This window comes from Procambarus clarkii, chromosome 12 (assembly GCF_040958095.1).
Source record: "Procambarus clarkii isolate CNS0578487 chromosome 12, FALCON_Pclarkii_2.0, whole genome shotgun sequence".
Taxonomy (NCBI): domain Eukaryota; kingdom Metazoa; phylum Arthropoda; class Malacostraca; order Decapoda; family Cambaridae; genus Procambarus; species Procambarus clarkii.
Window position 1 is genome coordinate 44,898,064 of NC_091161.1, and position 13,140 is coordinate 44,911,203.

General features: G+C 45.4%; 1 protein-coding gene and 1 pseudogene across 1 annotated transcript; both read right to left on the bottom strand.

Moving 5' to 3' along the window:
• Positions 1–7,400: 7,400 nt before the first annotated feature.
• On the bottom strand, positions 7,401–8,354 carry LOC138364033 (pre-mRNA-splicing factor 38A pseudogene; annotated as a pseudogene).
• Positions 8,355–12,008: 3,654 nt separating this feature from the next.
• Positions 12,009–12,875, bottom strand: LOC123766271 (pre-mRNA-splicing factor 38-like). Its single transcript, XM_069323466.1, has 2 exons — positions 12,246–12,875; positions 12,009–12,125 (listed from the first exon to the last, which is right to left on the bottom strand). Exons 1-2 carry the CDS (start codon positions 12,873–12,875, stop codon positions 12,009–12,011), a joined length of 747 nt encoding a protein of 248 aa, XP_069179567.1.
• Positions 12,876–13,140: the final 265 nt, after the last annotated feature.

The following is a 13,140-nucleotide window of genomic DNA, read 5'->3' on the forward strand; positions in this document are numbered from 1 at the left end:
CTTCATATGAAAGATTTCTAATTTGGGGAATTAACTTAGTCATCTTACGCTGAACACGTTCAAGTGGATTTATATCCATTCTATAGTATTGCGACCAAAACTGAACTGCATAATCTAAATGGGGCCTAACCAGAGCAAGATATAAGAACAAAGGCAACTGCAGAAGGCCTATTGGCCCATTACGAGGCAGCTCCTATTTATAACCACCCAATCCCACTCATATACTTGTCCAACCCGCTCTTGAAACAATCGAGGGACCCCACCTCCAGCACGTTATGTGGTAATTGGTTCCACAAATCAACAACCCTGTTACTGAACTAGTATTTACCCAAGTCTTTCCTAAATCTAAACTTATCCAATTTATACCCATTGTTTCGAGTTCTGTCTTGTGTTGATACTTTTAATACCCTATTAATATCCCCTTTGTTATGTCCATTCACCCACTTGTAAACCTCTATCATGTCACCCCTAACACTTCGCCTTTCCAGTGAATGCAACTTAAGCTTTGTTAATCTTTCTTCATATGGAAGATTTCTAATTTGGGGAATTAACTTAGTCATCCTACGCTGGACACGTTCAAGTGAATTTATATCCATTTTACAATATGGCGACCAAAACTGAACTGCATAATCTAAATGGGGCCTAACTAGAGCAAGATATAGCTTGAGAACCACACCAGGTGTCTTGTTACTAACGCTGCGATTAATAAATCCAAGTGTCCGATTTGCCTTATTACGAACATTTATGCATTGATCCTTTTGTTTTAAATTCTTACTAATCATAACTCCCAGATCCCTTTCGCAATCTCAACACCATCTAGCTCGTATCTTGTAACTCTATCATCATTACCTAACCTCAGAACTTTACATTTATCAGCATTAAACTGCATCTGCCAATCCTTTGACCATTTCAAAACCCTATCTAGATGAACTTGAAGTGATAGTGAGTCCTCCTCCGAATTAATTTCCCTACCGATTTTCGTATCATCGGCAAATTTGCAAATGTTGCTACTCAAACCTGAATCTAAATCATTTATATATATATTAAACAGAGGTCCCAGGACCAACCCGTCCTCGACTCAAGTCCATTACATTCAGCGGTCAACCCCACAGACGCATTCATAAATTTTAACATGCTGTTCATTCAAAATGGGCTAACCATCCTGTGTGATGGGGAATTTTTAGCATCACGTAACTAGCTTTTTGACACTGTACTCCCCCTTCATGTAGTCTAGGGTAGCTGCACAAATGCAGATGTACCTAATGTATTAATAAAAAAAAAGGAATACCTCCATACACCTATTCTTGTAATGGTAGTGCTTACATATTTGCACTTTAACATACACATCAAAAGTACACGCACACACACAGACCAGCACAACCCCACACATGCACAAAACCACCCACATACATTAAGCATTTTTACTTAATTTAAAATAGAAACGTTTAAAAACATTTGCTGGCGATGAATTTAAAAACATTAGTTATACGTTTGCACCAAAGGTCCATGAATTGAGTGACTGAAATTAACGTAATTTATGTTAAAAACGACTTTATATAAATGTCACCTTTCTGCGACCAACGTCAAAAACATCAAAAAACACATTTAAGATGGTTTTCACATTTTTCATCCAGATGAAGACCCTAATCACAGCTACTCTCCAAGCACCAGGCGCTAAGATATTTAAATATTTTATTTGTACTTGAATAAAGGTACATATTATTCTTTGGGATGGTAAATAATAGCATTCATTTATTACAACAGTGTTTATTGAAGTACTTGTTTATTAATACATAGTTCTTATAAGACAGAAACGTGAATACAGGTCTTCAAATACATACAAGAGTCCAAAGAAGGCTTCGTGTATAATGATAACACAGGAAGCTTGAGGTTCATATGAGGCGGCAGTCAAGTGTGAGGTTCATATGAGGCGGCAGTCAAGTGTGAGGTTGTTACGAACCCGGATCCAGCGTCCTAGCCTGGAGCAGTGACAAACACGCCATCTGTGGGTCAGCTCCCGAAACCCCCGCCAAACGAACGACGACACCTAGTGAGGACAGCGTATACTGGCCTCGAGGACCAGTTTCCAGTCTGGTTCAGCGCTCAACACCGCCGCCCCTGACCTCTGGTGAGGTGGTGCTCCGACGACAGCGCCATCTATGGAGTGGATATGTCGGGCGTTTGTATCTGAGCCTGTGAGTGTGGTGTATTAGTGTCCCGGTTATTAATGACGTGTCTGCTTACAGAGCCGACCTGGGACCACTGTGTTGAAGGTGGAGTCAGTCTACCCGAGGCAGCCAGTCTCCATACAGTGAAGTTTGCTGCAGCTGTCGTGACGTCGTCCCCCCGGAAGAACACTGTGGTGTGTTAGCCTGCCATTGGAGTGGCAGTTAAAGGATTTACCCGGGACCGACGGTTGGAGACGATAATCCACTGGGGTATTGAGGACAGGAGGGTGATTGGTGATATCACACGAGACTCCTGTCTAGGGCGTACCCCCTTTTATCGTTCGTGGAGTGGCCGTACCAGCCTTGGTGGCTCAGTACCTGCCAGCAGACCTGCTGGATGTGTGGTTGACGGCCTCCACGACGGTGCCCCCAGTGGACCTGTGTTGTGGCTGACCTGTGGCCAGGGTAGACTCGGCGTTCTCAGAGGACACGTCTTGAGGCCACGAAGAAAGCACCGCGGACTCAGCACCTAGCTTCGAGGATCCATAGTCTCCAGCAGAAGACTACAGTGTTGATCCCCTTTGTAAAGTGTTAATACCCCTCCCCCTTGTGTACGTTTTACTTTTATATATTTAAATGGTGAAGGTTATATTATATTATATTAAGTTCTTACCTTTCTTTCCCTACTCCCTTTAAGTTACTTGCGTCACGGATCGCATCCCTTGATAGCCTCTACTGGCTTGGGGCCGGATATATATCTTCCTCTAACTACATCAGAGTAAGAACCCCGTTGCGTCCCGAGAGGGCCGTAACATAATTGGCATCCCCAGCGGGATCCGTCCCCTTGTTAAGTATGTTTGACAGGGTTGGTGAAGTGGCGTAATCCCTGTATATAATTCCCCCTGTGTGATGATTGTGACGTTATACGTCCTGTGCGGTGCTCAGTGACTAAGTGCGATATTGTGTAGTGCGGTGCTCGCTGTGATTAAGCGATTAAGTGCAATATTGACTAGTGCGGTGCTCAGTGATTCAGTGCAATATTGTAGAGCGAAGTGTTCGCTTGGACTCAGTGCAATATTGGGTAGTGCGGTGCCCGGAGTGATTACGTGCAATATTGGCAATTGCAGAGTTTGGTGCGATAAAGTGCTATATTGACATAGAACAGTGCTCGGTGCGTTAAGTGCTAACGTGTAAACGGTGTGTTAAGTGCTCGTTAAGTGTTCCATCTGTGACAATGGCAGACAAAGCTACCATCGATGATCTGGACGATGTTCAGGCTTTTCTGAACAGAGTGGACTGTATTGCCAGATTAAAGTATCTGAGCAAACCAGAGCTTGTACTAGTGAGCGCCTACCTGGAGATCAAGATCCGTGCCAGTGATTCCCGTGTGGAGATCTTGTCCAAGGTTCACCGGCACCTGAAGGCAGAAGAGAAACAGGAAGGCGAGACTCCTAGTACAAGGGAAGGTGAGGAGATAGCTTCCACGGAAAAAGAAGATAAGGGCAGCGACGTTGACAGTGATGCAGGTGAGCTTAATATCAGCTTCCTAACAGTCAAAATGCGTGCCCTAGAGATCAATCGCGAGATAGAGTGGAAGAAGTTAGAAGTAGAACGAGAAAGAGAGAGAGAAGAACGAGAAAGAGAGAGAGAAGAACGAGAAAGAGAAGAAAAAGAAAGACAGAGACAACATGAACTAGAAGTATTACGACTAGGCGCTGGACAGGGACAAACTGGAGTAAGCGGTTTCGATCCGGTAAGGAATATCAAAATGGTCCCCAAATTCAACGAGAGAGAAGTTTCGAAGTTCTTCGCAGCCTTCGAGAAAGTCGCTGCCTCTTTGGAGTGGCCAAGGGAGAATTGGGCCATCATGATACAGTCAGTTTTGACTGGGAAGGCCCAAATTGCCTACTCTACGTTATCCCTTGACGACTCCGGCGATTACGATATGGTGAAGAAAGTGGTGCTCATGGCGTACCAATTGGTACCTGAGGCATATAGGCAAAAGTTCAGAAACCTGAAGAAGACCTCAGAGCACACTTTCACCGAATTCGCCACCATCAAGGAGCGACTTTTTCAAGAATGGTGTGCATCTCGGAAGGTGGAGACCAGGGAAGACCTCGAACAGCTGATTCTGCTCGAGGACTTCAAGGATTGTTTGTCTGTAGACCTGAAGACGTACTTAGAGGAACAGCAGGTAGAGACCTTGAGTGCAGCAGCCACCATGGCTGAAGAGTACATCCTGACTCATAGGCCGTCTGCTAAGTACGTCCCAAGGAATTACCAGCGCCGGTTCGACAGACCTCATGATGAAGAAGAAAGACCCGTCCCACAAAGTGCTAAGAAGACTCCCCCAAGTAGCCCTCGAAGAACAAGTCCTAGCAGTCCGAAACACCGGAGCCCGAGGAGGAATATGGTGTGCTGGACTTGTGGGCAGAAGGGACACATAGCTGCTAGGTGCCGAGGCAGAAGAGGTGGCAGCGCACGAAGGGAGGTGATGATGATGAGCTGTGTTACACCACCAGTAGGAAACCAGTCTACGACGACGCAGGAAGGACCAAGTTTGTTGGCCCCTCACACTTCAACCGGGTATGTAACGAGTGATCATACTGGTAGATCAATTGTAGTGCTCAGAGATAGTGGAGCAGCCCAGTCCCTGATCGTGAAGAGCTCGTTACCCGAGGGAGTGAGTGTGGATGGGAGACCAGAGGTTATCCTGGTTGGGTTTCCGAGAACGCAGTATATCGCCCCCTTAGTGCCAGTACATCTCGACTCGCCTTATTTCAGCGGCACATGTGCGTTGGCAGTAGTCGATACCCTCCCTGTGGCTGGGATTGACGTGGTACTAGCCAACGACTTGGTGACCGATTGGAGCACCAATCATCCCAAGATTGCGGACGAGTCTACCGGAACAGCACGGTCTGAGGTAACAGGCAATGGTAATGTCCAGGTAAAGACAGACCCGGATTTGAACATGTCTAATTTGTCCTCTCCCCCGCAGATCGACAGTTATCTAGCAGTGTCTCCTGATTCTTCTCTCGACAAGGAACATGAGGTTACGATGGCAGAAGTACCTGAGCTAGAAGAGAGGCCTTGTGTGCAGACACCCACGGATACCAATGAGTCTGGAGCGAAGGCTGAGGTGTGCTTGCGGTATGGCAAGTTACAGCGTGTAGTGGACCAGCCAGAGATTCCCCAGACGTCAGAGGTATGTGAGGTGTGTTCAAAAGGTCTAGTGCCCTCTTTGGTCCAAACCAGGCTAGTGGATATAGCCGGTTATGGACATGACAGGCTCAGGAAGCTTATTCCTCAGGTAACCAAATGTTTCTTAGCGGTATTTTTGATTCTCGTATGTGTTCTCAGTAAGGATCAGTGGACGACCCGAAGGATGATGGCTCCCGTGAACATCGAGAAGAGGTCCCAGGGATTGGAGAGTTGTACTGCAAGTGTTGCAGTTGAAGAAGGGACCTGGGAGGTAATAGATGATACAGGAGGTACGACATGTGATAATGTGAGTGACTGTTTCCGACAGGTTGACACCCCCCGCGTGACTGCTGAGCCTCAATGCAGCGTTATGTGGAACGTTGGTCGACCTGACGGTGGCAGAGCGAATGCCACCTGCGACGTACGAACAGCCCCGTTGGAACTAGGTGTGGGCCTAGTAGAGGAGTGTATAGTAAGTACTGACTTGCCCATTGTCGCTATCACTCTGAATTGTCAGACCCCTGTATTCCAGGTTCCTGTCTCCCTGACGGACCATCGGACTGGCACCAGAAATGCCGTCTGTGGTCAGCCATCATCGGTGCCACGACATAGGAAAGTGTCGAGTCACCCCAGATCGCGTCGAAACCAATCCGTACTCGAGAGATGTGGGATGACGCCCCTGCTTGACATCGTAGTGGAGACGTGGAAGATTACGTCAGGCAGATCATTGCCTTCTATCTGCAAGTTCCCGTTGTGCCGGAAATGGCTAGTAGAAAAGTTCTGTGGACAAGACAGCCTCATCACTCCAGTTCATAGTATAAGTAAGTCCATTTGGAGTTGTGTCGCCCTGCTAATTTGGTTTGTGTTTTTTATAGAACCCCAAACCAAATTCTTTTTGGTGGGGAGGTGTTACGAACCCGGATCCAGCGTCCTAGCCTGGAGCAGTGACAAACACGCCATCTGTGGGTCAGCTCCCGAAACCCCCGCCAAACGAACGACGACACCTAGTGAGGACAGCGTGTACTGGCCTCGAGGACCAGTTTCCAGTCTGGTTCAGCGCTCAACACCGCCGCCCCTGACCTCTGGTGAGGTGGTGCTCCGACGACAGCGCCATCTATGGAGTGGATATGTCGGGCGTTTGTATCTGAGCCTGTGAGTGTGGTGTATTAGTGTCCCGGTTATTAATGACGTGTCTGCTTACAGAGCCGACCTGGGACCACTGTGTTGAAGGTGGAGTCAGTCTACCCGAGGCAGCCAGTCTCCATACAGTGAAGTTTGCTGCAGCTGTCGTGACGTCGTCCCCCCGGAAGAACACTGTGGTGTGTTAGCCTGCCATTGGAGTGGCAGTTAAAGGATTTACCCGGGACCGACGGTTGGAGACGATAATCCACTGGGGTATTGAGGACAGGAGGGTGATTGGTGATATCACACGAGACTCCTGTCTAGGGCGTACCCCCTTTTATCGTTCGTGGAGTGGCCGTACCAGCCTTGGTGGCTCAGTACCTGCCAGCAGACCTGCTGGATGTGTGGTTGACGGCCTCCACGACGGTGCCCCCAGTGGACCTGTGTTGTGGCTGACCTGTGGCCAGGGTAGACTCGGCGTTCTCAGAGGACACGTCTTGAGGCCACGAAGAAAGCACCGCGGACTCAGCACCTAGCTTCGAGGATCCATAGTCTCCAGCAGAAGACTACAGTGTTGATCCCCTTTGTAAAGTGTTAATACCCCTCCCCCTTGTGTACGTTTTACTTTTATATATTTAAATGGTGAAGGTTATATTATATTATATTAAGTTCTTACCTTTCTTTCCCTACTCCCTTTAAGTTACTTGCGTCACGGATCGCATCCCTTGATAGCCTCTACTGGCTTGGGGCCGGATATATATCTTCCTCTAACTACATCAGAGTAAGAACCCCGTTGCGTCCCGAGAGGGCCGTAACAGAGGTCAACTCATGAGAGGGCAGTGAGATATTTGTGATGTTGCAAGTCAAACGGAGCACTGTCAGCTCCTACCACATCCTCAAAAAGGTATCTCATTTACTACGTCCACTGCGATATTGTTTTCCTTTGCGTTCACAACGATTCCAATCCCTTCCTCTCTCTCTATTTGATTCTCTTTCTCCACGATTTTTTCGGTGATGGGGAAGATGGGCTGGAGATCCTCGTCGCTGACGTTGTTCTGATCTGCTGCGATGTCTCTTTCTCGACCTTTCCTTCCCTCTTTCATGATCTGTCTCCTGTGAGTGACTTCTGCGAAGCTTTTCTCTTTCTTTGTCACATGGAAGGCCTCGGTGTGGGGAGCGAGAGTGGCCTCTGCCATCCTGGTCGTCACAGAGTGTTGTTCGGGATGGCTCTACTGGATCATTTCTTGGTCTTGGTGGAGGAAAGATGTCCTCCTCATCACTTTCCCTCTCGTGGTTGTCCAAATCATCATTTAATACGGATACTCGTCCTTTAAGCTCGTTGTTGACTTCATGAATCGGTCTCTTTTGGATCCTCGGTAAAATTATATCACATGAACATTCATCTCTTAATAAACAATCAATATATTCATCCATGTGAGTAAACTGGAACTGGCCGGAACGGTCAATAACGCGTAGTTTCCTAAAGTCATTAAGGAGAGGTTCCAGGTACTTGTAACAATTCAGTGATCCACATACAAGCCTCAAGTAAAATGCCCCCAAAGCACGAGCATACTTAAAATCCTCTTGTGTGATGAATTCTATAATTATGTCAGTCTCAGGTTGGATCTGGAGCATCTTTAGCACGAGACATAGGAATGGCGTGGGTTTGCTGTTGGCTCCGTGAACACCACCAATACACCTGAGGGCTATTGCTTTGTCGACTAGTAATTCCGCCGAGAGGGCAAAGCATTCTTCTTTCCAGTACCTAGAGTCGTATATCCGAGTTCTTATAATTTTCTCAACTAAATACTGGGGGTTTGTGCCGTGAGTGGCCCGGGCTTCCCTGATCGTGCGGTTGGCCATGTCGCCTACTGATTACAGAGCCCATGTTTGATTGATTGATGAAGATTAAGCCACCCAAAAGGTGGCACGGGCATGAATAGCCCGTAAGTGGTGGCCCTTTTAAGCCATTACCAGTATCAAGAGCTGATACTGGAGATCTGTGGAGGTGCGAATGCACCCTACATGATGGGAGATGTTTCCCTTGTGAATATGTTAAGATGAAGATGAAGCCGTAAGTGGTGGCCCTTTTGAGCCATCACCAGTATCAATAGATGATACTGGAGACCTGTGGAGGTGCGACTGCACCCAGCGTGACGGGAGATGTCTCCCGGTGGTGATGAGGAAGAGAGAGAGAGAGAGAGAAGATCTTGGGCTATTCATGCCCAAGCCACCCAAAAGGTGGCTTGGGCATGAATAGCCCATAAGTGGTGGCCCTTTTGAGCCATTTCCAGTATCAATAGATGATACTGGAGATCTGTGGAGGTGCGACTGCACCCTGCGTGACGGGAGATGTCTGTACATATTCTGATTGATTGATTGATGAAGATTAAGCCACCCAAGAGGTGGCACGGGCATGAATAGCCCGTAAGTGGTGGCCCTTTCGAGCCATTACCAGTATCAAAAGATGATACTGGAGATCTGTGGAGGCGCAACTGCACCCAGCGTGACGGGAGATGTCTCCCGGACCAAGTGGTGACCAAATGGTGAGCCCATGTTTAAGATGGAGGCGTATTTATTAGTGTCCTAGAGAAGAGGGTAGGAGTCAGGTGTCAGTGAGGGATAGAAGAGGGGAGGAGGAGCAAGATTATGAGAGCATATGAACATAAAAACAGAGATAACTGCAGAAGGCCTATTGGCCCGTACGAGGCAGCTCCTATTTATAAGAATTTATAAGAACATAAGAACAAAGGCAACTGCAAAAGGCCTATTGGCCCTTACGAGGCAGCTCCTATCTATAACCACCCAATCCCACTCATAAACATGTCCATCCCGCGCTTGAAACAATCGAGGAACCCCACCTCCACCACGTTATGCGGTAATTGGTTCCACAAATCAACAACCCTGTTACCGAACCAGTATTTACCCAAGACTTTCCTAAATCTAAATTTATCCAATTTATACCCATTGTTTCGTGTTCTGTCTTGTGTTGATACTTTTAATACCCTATTATTATTCCGTTTGTTGTGTCCATCAATCCACTTGTAAACATAAGAACATAGAACAAAGGCAACTGCAGAAGGCCTATTGGCCCATACGAGACAGCTCCTATTTATAACCACCCAATCCCACTCATACACGTCCAACCCATGCTTGAAACAATCGAGAGACCCCACCTCCACAATGTTACGTGGCAATTGGTTCCACAAATCAACAACCCTGTTACTGAACCAGTATTTACCCAAGTCTTTCCTAAATCTAAACTTATCCAATTTATACCCATTGTTTCGTGTTCTGTCTAGTGTTGATACTTTTAATACCCTATTAATATCCCCTTTGTTATGTCCATTCACCCACTTGTAAACCTCTATCATGTCACCCCAAACTCTTCACCTTTCCAGTGAATGCAATTTAAGCTTTGTTAATCTTTCTTCATATGAAAGATTTCTAATTTGGGGAATTAACTTAGTCATCTTACGCTGAACACGTTCAAGTGGATTTATATCCATTCTATAGTATTGCGACCAAAACTGAACTGCATAATCTAAATGGGGCCTAACCAGAGCAAGATATAAGAACAAAGGCAACTGCAGAAGGCCTATTGGCCCATTACGAGGCAGCTCCTATTTATAACCACCCAATCCCACTCATATACTTGTCCAACCCGCTCTTGAAACAATCGAGGGACCCCACCTCCAGCACGTTATGTGGTAATTGGTTCCACAAATCAACAACCCTGTTACTGAACTAGTATTTACCCAAGTCTTTCCTAAATCTAAACTTATCCAATTTATACCCATTGTTTCGAGTTCTGTCTTGTGTTGATACTTTTAATACCCTATTAATATCCCCTTTGTTATGTCCATTCACCCACTTGTAAACCTCTATCATGTCACCCCTAACACTTCGCCTTTCCAGTGAATGCAACTTAAGCTTTGTTAATCTTTCTTCATATGGAAGATTTCTAATTTGGGGAATTAACTTAGTCATCCTACGCTGGACACGTTCAAGTGAATTTATATCCATTTTACAATATGGCGACCAAAACTGAACTGCATAATCTAAATGGGGCCTAACTAGAGCAAGATATAGCTTGAGAACCACACCAGGTGTCTTGTTACTAACGCTGCGATTAATAAATCCAAGTGTCCGATTTGCCTTATTACGAACATTTATGCATTGATCCTTTTGTTTTAAATTCTTACTAATCATAACTCCCAGATCTCAACACCATCTAGCTCGTATCTTGTAACTCTATCATCATTACCTAACCTCAGAACTTTACATTTATCAGCATTAAACTGCATCTGCCAATCCTTTGACCATTTCAAAACCCTATCTAGATGAACTTGAAGTGATAGTGAGTCCTCCTCCGAATTAATTTCCCTACCGATTTTCGTATCATCGGCAAATTTGCAAATGTTGCTACTCAAACCTGAATCTAAATCATTTATATATATATTAAACAACAGAGGTCCCAGGACTAACCCGTCCTCGACTCAAGTCCATTACATTCAGCGGTCAACCCCACAGACGCATTCATAAATTTTAACATGCTGTTCATTCAAAATGGGCTAACCATCCAGTGTGATGGGGAATTTTTAGCATCACGTAACTAGCTTTTTGACACTGTACTCCCCCTTCATGTAGTCTAGGGTAGCTGCACAAATGCAGATGTACCTAATGTATTAATAAAAAAAAGGAATACCTCCATACACCTATTCTTGTAATGGTAGTGCTTACATATTTGCACTTTAACATACACATCAAAAGTACACGCACACACACAGACCAGCACAACCCCACACATGCACAAAACCACCCACATACATTAAGCATTTTTACTTAATTTAAAATAGAAACGTTTAAAAACATTTGCTGGCGATGATTTTAAAAACATTAGTTATACGTTTGCACCAAAGGTCCATGAATTGAGTGACTGAAATTAACGTATTTTATATGTTAAAAACGACTTTATATAAATGTCACCTTTCTGCGACCAACGTCAAAAACATCAAAAAACACATTTAAGATGGTTTTCACATTTTTCATCCAGATGAAGACCCTAATCACAGCTACTCTCCAAGCACCAGGCGCTAAGATATTTAAATATTTTATTTGTACTTGAATAAAGGTACATATTATTCTTTGGGATGGTAAATAATAGCATTCATTTATTACAACAGTGTTTATTGAAGTACTTGTTTATTAATACATAGTTCTTATAAGACAGAAACGTGAATACAGGTCTTCAAATACATACAAGAGTCCAAAGAAGGCTTCGTGTATAATGATAACACAGGAAGCTTGAGGTTCATATGAGGCGGCAGTCAAGTGTGAGGTCAACTCATGAGAGGGCAGTGAGATATTTGTGATGTTGCAAGTCAAACGGAGCACTGTCAGCTCCTACCACATCCTCAAAAAGGTATCTCATTTACTACGTCCACTGCGATATTGTTTTCCTTTGCGTTCACAACGATTCCAATCCCTTCCTCTCTCTCTATTTGATTCTCTTTCTCAACGATTTTTTCGGTGATGGGGAAGATGGGCTGGAGATCCTCGTCGCTGACGTTGTTCTGATCTGCTGCGATGTCTCTTTCTCGACCTTTCCTTCCCTCTTTCATGATCTGTCTCCTGTGAGTGACTTCTGCGAAGCTTTTCTCTTTCTTTGTCACATGGAAGGCCTCGGTGTGGGGAGCGAGAGTGGCCTCTGCCATCCTGGTCGTCACAGAGTGTTGTTCGGGATGGCTCTACTGGATCATTTCTTGGTCTTGGTAAAGGAAAGATGTCCTCCTCATCACTTTCCCTCTCGTGGTTGTCCAAATCATCATTTAATACGGATACTCGTCCTTTAAGCTCGTTGTTGACTTCATGAATCGGTCTCTTTTGGATCCTCGGTAAAATTATATCACATGAACATTCATCTCTTAATAAACAATCAATATATTCATCCATGTGAGTAAACTGGAACTGGCCGGAACGGTCAATAACGCGTAGTTTTCTAAAGTCATTAAGGAGAGGTTCCAGGTACTTGTAACAATTCAGTGATCCACATACAAGCCTCAAGTAAAATGCCCCCAAAGCACGAGCATACTTAAAATCCTCTTGTGTGATGAATTCTATAATTATGTCAGTCTCAGGTTGGATCTGGAGCATCTTTAGCACGAGACATAGGAATGGCGTGGGTTTGCTGTTGGCTCCGTGAACACCACCAATACACCTGAGGGCTATTGCTTTGTCGACTAGTAATTCCGCCGAGAGGGCAAAGCATTCTTCTTTCCAGTACCTAGAGTCGTATATCCTAGTTCTTATAATTTTCTCAACTAAATACTGGGGGTTTGTGCCGTGAGTGGCCCGGGCTTCCCTGATCGTGCGGTTGGCCATGTCGCCTACTGATTACAGAGCCCATGTTTGATTGATTGATGAAGATTAAGCCACCCAAAAGGTGGCACGGGCATGAATAGCCCGTAAGTGGTGGCCCTTTTAGCCATTACCAGTATCAAGAGCTGATACTGGAGATCTGTGGAGGTGCGAATGCACCCTGCATGATGGGAGATGTTTCCCTTGTGAATATGTTAAGATGAAGATGAAGCCGTAAGTGGTGGCCCTTTTGAGCCATCACCAGTATCAATAGATGATACTGGAGACC